This window comes from Limulus polyphemus, unplaced genomic scaffold (genome assembly GCF_000517525.1).
Source record: "Limulus polyphemus unplaced genomic scaffold, Limulus_polyphemus-2.1.2 Scaffold86, whole genome shotgun sequence".
Lineage (NCBI taxonomy): Eukaryota > Metazoa > Arthropoda > Merostomata > Xiphosura > Limulidae > Limulus > Limulus polyphemus.
The window spans coordinates 216,067-227,979 of record NW_013665696.1 but is presented as its reverse complement, the minus strand read 5'-3'; the positions used below and the strand labels follow the sequence as shown (position 1 = coordinate 227,979).

The 11,913-nt window shown below is 32.9% G+C and overlaps 1 protein-coding gene across 3 annotated transcripts in view; it reads left to right on the top strand.

Moving 5' to 3' along the window:
- LOC106468146 (ras and EF-hand domain-containing protein homolog) overlaps positions 1-11,497 on the top strand; it is a 30,216-nt gene extending 18,719 nt beyond the window's left edge. For all 3 annotated transcript variants that reach the window (XM_022397187.1, XM_022397171.1, XM_022397180.1), the window contains 7 exons: positions 1,118-1,245; positions 2,920-3,374; positions 5,119-5,200; positions 6,376-6,490; positions 8,121-8,240; positions 10,065-10,141; positions 10,869-11,497. In XM_022397187.1, coding sequence (XP_022252895.1) covers positions 1,118-1,245; positions 2,920-3,374; positions 5,119-5,200; positions 6,376-6,490; positions 8,121-8,240; positions 10,065-10,141; positions 10,869-10,980 — 1,089 coding nt within the window. In that variant the 3' untranslated portion in view covers positions 10,981-11,497. The remainder of the gene's footprint in view (positions 1-1,117; positions 1,246-2,919; positions 3,375-5,118; positions 5,201-6,375; positions 6,491-8,120; positions 8,241-10,064; positions 10,142-10,868) is intronic.
- Positions 11,498-11,913: the final 416 nt, after the last annotated feature.

Genomic DNA, 11,913 nt, shown 5'->3' with positions numbered 1-11,913 from the left:
GAATATAAAAAAAAGACAGTAACAATAAATAAGGCCACTTCGTATTTATAGAAATATAGCTAAAGTATAGACAGTATCCTTGTATTTATAGAAAGATAGTAACAGCAAAGATGGTCATCCAAATTATAGACGGTAGTTGAATATAAAAAAAAAGACAGTAACAATAAATAAGGCCACTTCGTATTTATAGAAATATAGCTAAAGTATAGACAGTAACCTTGTATTTATAGGAATATAGTAACAGAACACAGACTATGCTACAGTTTGATACTAAAATAAAGGTGATTATACAAAACTAACACAGATTATGCTACATTTTGATACTAACATTTAGGTGATTATACAAAACTAACACAGATTATGCTACATTTTGATACTAACATTTAGGTGATTATACAAAACTAACACAAACTGTCAGACTATGCTACAGTTTGATACTAAAGCAAAGGTAATGATACAAAACTAAGACAAAATGTCAGACTATGTTACACTTTGATACTAAAATATAGGTAACATGTTTTACTATGTAATATAATTATCAGTCTTACATTCCTAGTCTCATACATTGATTCTAACTAGAATATTTCTATGTAATACCATTACCAGCCTTACACTAATAGCCTCGTACATTGAATATAGTTAGAATATTTCTATATATAATAGCATTACCAGCCTTACACTAATAGCCTCGTACATTGATTATAGTTAGAATATTTCTATATATAATAGCATTACCAGCCTTACACTAATAGTAATAGCCTCATACATTTATTCTAACTAGAATATTTCTATATATAATAGCATTACCAGCCTTACACTAATAGTAATAGCCTCATACATTTATTCTAACTAGAATATTTCTATATATAATAGCATTACCAGCCTTGCACTAATAGCCTCGTACATTGATTATAGTTAGAATATTTCTATATATAATAGCATTACCAGCCTTACACTAATAGTAATAGCCTCATACATTTATTCTAACTAGAATATTTCTATATATAATAGCATTACCAGCCTTACACTAATAGCCTCGTACATTGATTATAGTTAGAATATTTTTATTTAATACTACCATTCACCAAGGAAGTAAATTTACTCATAAATATTTCAGAGCGATATTTTTGAAAAGAATCAGCCAATGAGGTGCAGCAGTACAGATACCCAATCAGAAGTAGATTTCTCATCTCGTCGTATTACAGAAATAAAACGGCAACTAGGGTTGGATCCTGAGATAGCCAAGTGGGTGTTTTGATACATTTGTCATTTATTATAACAGAATAACATCTTGAGTTTGAATTGGGAAATATGTTGCTCAGAGTTCAGTACTACTTTTATATTTATGTGGCTAAAGTTGCGACGTCAACTGGGAAATGCTTCACTCGAAATCAGCTCATGTGTACACGCATAATTTGTGCATAACGTTAAATGTTGCCTGGATAAAATATTTTCCAAAAGTCAGACCAAAGTTTACTGTTGATTTATTATTGAGTGGGAAACGTTTAAAGCAGCTTTATGGAAACTTTTCCCGGATATAGACAGTTTTAAAGTTCACAAGAAAAACATATTGTTTACGAATATCGGAAGAATAGTTTTGGTTGTCTGGATAATGTTTGTGCAGTTTGTATTAATAGTTTTGATTGTTACATAATAATTATAAGGAAAAAAGCAATGAATTAAAATGAATATATATTAAAAACTACTTATAGCTTTTATTATGGCAAACTAGGACATGGTATAACGTGTTTCCAAAACTGGCAGAGAAGGCTTAATTGTATTTTCCGTTATTTTCATTGGATATATTAAGCCAATCGCTAAATATATTACTGAAAACATCATCTGCTACTAGAGAGGTTCACTGAACCTTGTCACAGTTCTGCAAACTGACACGTATTATATTCAAATCACCAATATCATATCGTCAAAACAGAGAGAAAATAAACATAAAAGCAGTTGTAGTATGCCCAAATTTTCCTGAATGAAACTTATAATTTTCAATGTATCTATGGTGACATTTTGTTCTCCTACAACGAATAGTTTATAAGATATAATAATTTTAAGTACAGGATTTCTTTATAATCATCCCTACTTAAGAAAGAAAAACATTAGAAGTCTGGTTAGTGTTTGTATAAATGCCTTCGAATGTTATAGTGAAGAAAATGTCTTCAGAAGTCAAATTAACATTTGTACGTATGGATAACTTTTAGTACCATATGTTTGTGCATTTTGTTTGTATGGCTGAATGTTTCTTTCAAGGAGAAAGTTGCTGCGGTTTGTGTGGATAGTCTATAATGTTATCTGACTGAAAGTACTCCCGAGAAACCTAGCCATGTTTGCACAATTTGTAAAGAAGAAGATTGCTATAAATGGAGTTTAGTCAAACTGTATTAATGTCACATGTGGGGGTGTCTCAAGATTCAGTGTTAGGACCTTCGCTCTTTTTGATTTTCATCAATGAAACTGATGAAAGAATTTTCATTAAATTATTTAAATTTGCTTATGATATTAAGGTTTTGAGTGATGCTGGTTGTGTGGAGGTACTTCTACTTTACAAACGGATCTGAATTATTTTGTGAGAAAACTCCATCCTCATCCTTCAACATACCTGTCCAACGCACAGGGAAGACATGAAAGGGGGTCAGATACAATCGCTGACCACCCCCTCATGTCACTACCCTAGGGGCCATAAGGGTGCATGTCAACTTTGGTTAAGATCAATAGAATATCATGGGGAGGGGGTTGTGTAGTGATATGGTCTTTATCTAGAAAGGTTAGTCTAATCTAATTTCTTCGGCACCTGAAATGTATTTAAAAGTGAATAAGCTTATAATTTGTCTTTGTACCTAGAAAATATTTAAATTATTTGTTGTAACTAATGTAATATTTATTGAATGGTGACACTATTTTATTCTTCAGCTTCCCCAGGCCACGATTATCTAAGTCATCAACTCCTGTGTCGTCCGTTGACGGTACCCCTGTGCCTACACCTCGCATTTCATTAGAGAAAAACTCTGCACAACCTAGAAAACTCCCTCCTTGTCCTCCAATGCGAGTTCGCTCCAAGCTACAAGAGACAGATATTGCCAACAAGTCTGACGTTAATAATGAACTCGTGGATCCTGATGTGGAGGAGCCTGACATTCATAAAGAACAGGCTGCTCCTGTGCAAGATGAGGGCCATCAACAACAGAAATCGAAAGAATTGGAGGAGATAGATCGAGTTAAAAATGAAAGTGTTAGTTTCGAACCCACGGGTCCTCCAGAAAGAACGTACAAAGTAATCTTCGTTGGGGACGCTGCTGTAGGGAAGTCTTCGTTGATCGTTAGACTTAGCAAGGGAGTTTTTATGGGAAACCTCACATCAACGCTAGGTTTGTTTATTATAAATTTATTATGACTCGGGATAAGGAAATATCATGTCTCTTGCTGTTTTATTTCTAATTCGTAAGTGTAGCTCAGAAAATCAACGCGGTTATTATATTGGATACTAGCTCAGTCTAGCTGAAGTATCCGTCCAACCCACTGGAAAGACATAGGGGATTCAGAGGATGGCATGGTGGGTCAGATCCGAAAGCCTACCCTGCCCCACCCCCTGCCATTTTATGGAGAGCTCTAACGGTATATTCCAGTTTGGTGAGAATTAGTCCAGCGGTTCGCCAGTTGTAATCGGACACAAGCACATACGCAGATTTTTGTTCAAATAATGTTTTAGATCTAGAAAGATTTTTAGTGCAGTTTATTTAGCAGACAGTTTGATTACTTTTTAGTTGTTTGTCAACGTACAGATAGTTTGACAGTTTGGTTAGATTTTTTAGCTGTTTGTCAGCGTACAGATAGTTTGACAGTTTGGTTAGATTTTTTAGCTGTTTGTCAGCGTACAGATAGTTTGACAGTTTGGTTAGATTTGTTAGTTGTTTGTCAACGTACAGATAGTTTGACAGTTTGGTTAATTTTTTAGCTGTTTGTCAGCGTACAGATAGTTTGACAGTTTGGTTAGATTTTTTAGCTGTTTGTCAGCGTACAGATAGTTTGCGTTTTGTGATTAAGTTTGTGAGGATTTATATATTTCTTACAAAGCAGTTATTTTTTTTTGCATTGTTTAAATTTTGGTTAAAGTTGGACCAATTAACATTGTTACTGTTTTGTTTTACACATGTTTATTAATAAAATCATTAACGTTTGAGGTATACATACATGTATAATGTTTCGAATTTTCAGAAACAAAATAGAAGATCGAAAAGAACTATGAAAAACAAAACACTCCAAAGCTTTTACTACAAAAAAAAACAACACCAAAAACAATAATTACTCACCTTTCTAATCTCCTCTCTCCCATTCGGTGGTTTGGTCGTAAGCTTGATAGCTTAAAACGTTATATAATTCGAGCTCAATCCCCACGGCGGATACAACGCAAATAACTCATTGTTAGCTTTACACAAAAACAAACAAACGTACTTTATTTTACAACCAAGATCAAGGTTTATATATTTGTTAGTTTGTTTGAAGTTATGCACAAAATACACAATGAGCTATCTGTGCTCTGCCCACCACGGTTATCGAAACCCGGTTTCTAGCGTTGTAAGTCCGCAGACATACCGCTGTGCCACTGGGGGGGGATGTTTATATGGATTTTCATGAATATATTGAAACAAATAGAAAAAGAACCAAATAAATAAAAAAATACTAAGTTTAATTTTATAGAACTACATTAGTTGAGTGTTTGGTTTCGACAAAACATCTGTTTGAAAAGAAGTTTTCTTCATTATCAGAGGAGCATTTATACAAATATAATAAAATAAATATATAACACTATAGATAATTAAAAACTTTATGTTTGCAAAGCATGTTTTAGGTTTTCTCTAACGTTCTTTTCTAAAGTATTATGCACAAAATTAACAAAATATGAAATTATGCATAGTTAAAAAAGAGAATATTCATCGGATTTTATTTGAGAGAAATATCACGTGATAAACAAAGATTTTGTGTAAAGATTTCGCATGTGCGTTAGTTTGGAGATGATATTTCGAACTGATAGAAATAATCCATTTAGGTAAAACTTATTACAACATAAAATTTGGAATTGGTATAATTCTTAAGGTACTTGTTTCGTTACAGGTGTAGATTTTCAAATGAAATCCCTGAGAGTAGACGACAGAAATATAGCAGTACAATTGTGGGACACAGCAGGACAAGAAAGGCAAGTCTACACATTACTTCTTACAGCTCATGGTTATAAATGTTTCGTGTTTGTAGGGAAACAGGAGGACAAGAAAGGTAAGTCTACACATTACTTCTTACAGCTCATGATTATAAATGTTTCTTGTTTGTGGGGAAACAGCAGGATAAGAAAGGTAAATCTACACGTTACATCTTACAGCTCATGATTATAAATGTTTCGTGTTGGTAGGAAAACAGCAGGACAAGAAAGGTAAGTCTACACATTACTTCTTACAGCTCATGATTATAAATGTTTCATGTTTGTAGGGACACCGCAGGACAAGAAAGGTAAGTCTACACATTACTTCTTACAGCTCATGATTATAAATGTTTCGTGTTTGTAGGGAAACAGCAGGACAAGAAAGGTAAGTCTACACATTACTTCTTACAGCTCATGATTATAAATGTTTCATGTTTGTAGGGACACCGCAGGACAAGAAAGGTTAGGTATATTTTCCGCATTAAAGCTTGTGACTGTAAATATTTTATGTTGCTCACGGTCACCGCAAAAGAAGAAAGGCAGGCTTTGCCTTCTGTAAGCTCGTGTTCGTATTTCATGTTTTTGTAGAACACATCGAAGCGAATGTAATCTGTAAATTCCTTTTTACATCTTCCTACTGTCAATATTCCATGTTGCGGAGGGACACGATAAGGAAAATCTGTTTATGCTCCGTAGATTATAAATGTCTATGGTACTATGTGATATGGCATGATAAGTCTGAACTGACTTTCATAGTTTTGTATTGTTTTTGTGAGATTGTGTTTGTTTTGTAGAACATAGAAAAAAATCACGATACATCATTTTATCCAAAAATTTCCCAAGGTGAAAAAGAGAACCTTGCATTATTGTAAAATTTACTTGTGATAGAAGTAATATTGAAATTTTCTTTTCCATTGAACTGAGACCCGCTATTAACTCGCGGGTCCTGTAATAGTGATACCACTGAAGTGTTCGTTTGTGGTAAGATTAACCAAAGCTAAACAATACACCGTGTTGGTGTAGATGGCGCACGATTTTTACTTAAGTCAATACAAAAAGAAATCTTTATAAAAGGTTAATTATTAATTCCAAAATTTCTAGCCTATTTGCATCAGATAACTTTCTTTTTTATTTCTGGGGGTTACACAATCTCTCTCTTGGTTTTGTTCTTACAGGTTCCGCAGTATGACTCAGTCTTATTTCCGTAAAGCCGATGGCATAATGTTGGTTTATGACTGCACCAGTGAACATTCTTTCTTAAATGTACGCCAGTGGATGGAAGCTGTTGGAGTAAGTGGCTTCTTCTTCATTTAATCCCCGTATTATAAATTATCAGGTGCCAATATCTGTACCACTCTTACAAATTTGTTTTTCAGCATGAATCGATGATATGATTGTTTAAAATACCTTCTGTGGAATCGAGTTGTTTGTTTAAAAATATCACGTGTGTGGAATCAAGTTATTTATTGGAAAATACCACATGTGTGTAATCAAGCTATTTAACCCCCCAGTGGCACAGCGGTATGTCTATAACGCTAGAAACCGGGTTTTGATACCTGTGATGAGCAGAGCACACATATCCCATTGTGTAGCTTTGTGATTAACTACAAACAAACAAATAAGTTATATTTAAAATACCACATGTGTGGAATGAAGTTGTTTGTATAAAATACTACATGTGTGTAATCAAGTTATTAATTTAAAATATCACATGTATGTAATAAAGTTATTTATTTAACATACTACGTGTTTAATCAACCAGTTTGTTTAAAATACCACATGTATGTAATAAAGTTATTTATTTAGCATACTACGTGTTTAATCAACTAGTTTGTTTAAAATACCACATGTATGTAATAAAGTTATTTATTTAACATACTACGTGTTTAATCAACTAGTTTGTTTAAAATACCACATGTGTGTTTGCTAATATTTATCAGCGTTTAATTCAACATATTTCCTGTTGCATTTTTCTAATTAATTTTTTCATCCACAAAATCTGAAAATATTTCATATCATCTTATTTTACACCTATACGTTTATGACAATAGCACTCATACTTCATATAATTAGATATGATATTCATTTAGTGCTTACAATTCATCAGAACTGACGCAAAATAACTTAAATCAGTAACAGACACAAACTATGAAAACTAAAAACTCCCACCAACTTCGGAAACACTCTGTACAATAATCCAGTGGCCTAAAAATGGTCGTTACCCGTTTTAATTGTTTATAAGATATTCAAACGCAATTGTGGGTGGATGGTAAAAGGTATTTCATAATGGCCTTGACCTTTGAACTCAACCTAGAGATAATCTGAGTCTATCCCTACTTAGATATTGCGTTACTTATGATGGGTGTTGGTCGACTTTCTTATTTACAAATCTACCCAAAACCTTTGTGTCAACACCTTGCCAATATGATGACACTAATGCAATAATCCCGCTGCTATTTGTCATTAATTTCTTTTGGTAAGATAGTGATGCAAACATTTTACCTTTTTTTCTTTTAGACGCCTTGAATTTTGTTAATATGTTGTATTAATTTATCAGATTAATTGTATCTAAGTTGACTGTATTTGTCCTTATGGAGTTATTTTACCAGATGCGTGATGTTTTGATAGAGTTTGTTCCACCTTAGAAATTTAAAATTTCCCCGTGTTTGCTTATTAACTGTCAATACCATACTAAAATGTAGGTTAAATGTGCGGAAGTAGATACTAAGATTACTTCGAAATCTCACAGTCGACAGGGTCTTCAGGGGTTGAGCAGAACGTTTGTTAACTTCCAGAAGGTTCGAATTGTTTCAAAAACTAAATTCAAGAAAACAAAATATTTAAAATAGTGTACGGTTGTTTGTCCATTTTATTTTGAGTTTGCTCAGGTTTTTCTTGCTCTTTTCTGAAACTTTTCCAGGACGTAACGACACGACAAGTACCAGTTATGATTATGGCAAACAAAACCGATCGACGTGAAACGGCTCGAGCAGAAAATCGACAGTGTGTCAGCACGGAAGTCGGAGAAAAACTTGCCAAAGTATGGGCTATGTGGTGTGTTTAAGAAAATAAAAACTTTACAGAAAAATTAGATAGATGTCGGAATTTAAGTAGAGCCTGATTACCTATCTAACTATCTTTTCTTGTTTTTGCTCTGTTCATGATAAGTACACAGCGCATTTTGCGTATTGTGTAACTTTGCGCTAAAAACCAAACATTAATGTAAATGTATATTATGCATAACTTAAATATTATACGTTGTTTTTTTTTACTTCCAAGAATGTGAATTTTTACTCATAATTAGCCAGAAATTAAAATAACGCTAACATGATGTATATGTACACAAAGTATAAAGTACTGTAAGTATAAATTATAATACTTGTACTCGTCACACCAATCATGCTCGCCCTTTCAGCCGTGGGGGCGTTAAAAGGTGACGGTCAATCTCATTATTCGTTGGTAACAGAGTTGCTCAAGAGTTGGTGGTGGATGATGTTTACTTGCTGGCTTCCCTCTAGTCTGTCACTGCTAAATTAGGGACGGTTAGCGCAGATAGCCCCCGATTTGTTTTGCACGCAACATTCAAAACAAATAAATGTGTAATATTCACCAGAAACTAACGTTAGTTCTACTGCATCACAACAAACTGGTCTGTAGACATTATTATAGAGAACTGTGTAAGGTATACGAGTGTCACGCTTTTCAAAGGATAGGAAATCAGTGATAGTTCATGAAACAAACCACTAGTTGTGAGTAAATTTTACTCTTTATGTTAGTTTCATTAACATTACTGATAAAACTATTTACATATTTTATTATATATTATTCATTAGTGTGATTATTTTGCATTGTAAATTTAGATTATGCATTTTAGTCTTAGGACTAATCTTAATAGTCTAAGCTGTCTGAACGTCATGATATATTATTGGGATTACCGTCGAAGATATTGTTAATAGAGAGGGTACTCAACTGACCAATCTCTGTACTCTGCATGCTTTTGTTTAACGAATTTGAATACTCCTAGTAAGAACGATATATTAAATTAGCCATTTTAATTATTGGGATAATTTCTAGTATTGATCTATGTCGGTAGCTTGCTTGGATCAAACACTATTGATGAAGAACTATGATCCTTTTTCTGTTGTAATCTGACCACATAATTAACTAGATACTTACGATAGGTAACTGCTCACTAACCGAGTGATCCTGGATCCTGGAGAAAGTTTGTGTGTCAGGTTATTTAGCATCTGATGAGACCAAACGAATAAAATAAACACATTTTATTTAAACGATAAAATAAAAAGTTGAATAAATGAAGATCTGGAAGGTGAAAAACTTTAAGACGAAGGTAAATTAAAATTTATAGTGAAATTAGACTGTGAGTTATACTGAAAAGTTCCTCGAGAGGCACAGTAATTTGTCTTTCACGCTACGTTCTCAGAGAATATCTCACAAATAGCGTCTTAACTCTGCTGTATTTCATTCCTTCTACACAAAGACACAAAACATTTTAGTAGCACAGTTAGCTCAAAAAACAACAATAAAGGATTAACCAATCACGTTCATGCTATCCTGCATGCTCATGAGGATACAAAAAAATCTATACTTTACACCACAGATTCAGCTACACTTGCCGCTCTCAAAATTTTTTCAAGGGAGCAACCGATTGAGTTGATGCCGGATATGCTTTTGTTAATGTATATGACTATTGGCTAAGACACCTGATGAAGAACAAACAAACATGAACATTACCACACGTTTTTATCTTTCTTGGTTTAAAGGATATTACACCTTAAAATGTGTACAGTCGTTTGTAGACACCCCGAATACATGTATATCTATAGCATGTGTATCTTCTTTCCAGGAATTTGGAGCGCTGTTCATAGAAGTTAGTGCAAAAACAGGACGTAACGTGCTGGAATCAGTGGTTGTTCTGATTCGGTGAGTTTTGTTTTCTTTGTAACGACATTGTGCATTTTTATTTGTCATTGTTTGGGTTTAAATATTTATTTTATCTTCAAAATATATTTTTACTAAACAATCAACCATGGATATCTTACTTGCTTTTTTTTTCTTTATTATGAATGTGTTTGATTTTGCTAGTCATTAGTTATAAATATCTTGTTATACCTTGCATTTTAAGAATACACCTGTTAATCTGTGAATCTAAACTGCAACGTCTGAAATGTTGGAAATAATTATCAACTCTGAAATCACAAATTTCATATAGTAAGACTTGTTAAACACGAATAAATGTGGGTATTTCCGTTCTCAGTATTAGGCTCACTCCTGATAGAGGAAGTGCTAATATTATTGAGTTTCCTTAGGGTATTTTTTATATGAATTTAAAAATAGAAGACTTCCGGTAGAAGACTCAAACCTATCATTGTATAGTTCCTGTTTCCGGAAACTTAAGTGTTCGCCCATCATTTTACATGGATAACATTTTACGCAACTCTCAGTAACTAAATAACTATATAACAGCCTCCAATAATTACCCAAGTACGTAAGTACTTAAAAATTGTGTTGGTAACAAGAAGCTGCAGATTAAAATATATTATCCTGGTAAAAAAATTCATTCAATCAAGCTATTTTTCTTAGTGTCAGAAAACGTTAATATATAAAAATATTTGCATTTTGAAATGCTTTTTTCTTTCTTCTTTTGTAGTGCCATGTCTGCAACAGAAGATATTGAGATACAATCTTCAGGGTTAAATTTAAAAGAGGGAACAACATCTAAAGCCTCTCCCAACAAGTGTCAGAGAGGGTGTTCGAAGTAGAGGAGAGAGTGGGAGATATTACTAACCGAGTTTAGAACAATATTCGAAATTCTGTTTTTATTTTAGATTATTAACATGCTTACATACGTTTACATATCCTAAAACCTGTCACGAAATCTGATTACCATTTTCCAGAAAGTCCACGAATATTAGTCATGCGTTATTACTATTCAAAATATTTCGTTGCTTTTCAAGGTATTTTATCCATTTGTACACTTATTTATATGAAATATTCTAGTGAACTGTGTAAGTGTCATATACTAATGTGAGGTTCTTATTTTTAAGACGTTTCATTGAATATTTTATTTACTACATGTCACTTCTTAATGAAACACATATAGTAGAATCACATGTACAGATTCAGTTTTAGCCTAATCACTTCATCAAGCACTTAACACCAGGTGATATCGGTGAATTGAGCGAAAACGTTTTGGTTTTTAGTTGGCATGTGTAAATAAATAATGGGTATAACCTTGTGTATATCTGGGGTTTGTTTTTTCTTGTAATTAATAGTATTGATGTCAAAATATTATACGTTTATTGCACATAATATAATATATATATAAAGTAAAAAGGTAATTATATATATGGGAAAATAATATTACATTTGGTGAAGTTTCAATGTTTTTGATTATTTCGTTGTTTTTCGATTTAGATTTTTGTAACAGTTTTAGAAGAAACTTATGTTGTTAGCTTGAGAGTTTGCAAAGTAAGGCAAACACTCTATATGAGTTTTTAAAAACCACTTGTCATCCATTGTAGATTAATTCTTAGCGTAAATTACACATCTCGCATAACAGTTAAAATTGTGTTAAGGTGAAGTAGTTATTTACAAATAAGCATTTCTAAATATCGTTTAAAGTTTTCTTTTTAAAGCAACTTTTTTTAACTTTAAAGGTAAGCGATTGCCAATTGTAAAATTCTTAATGCAAT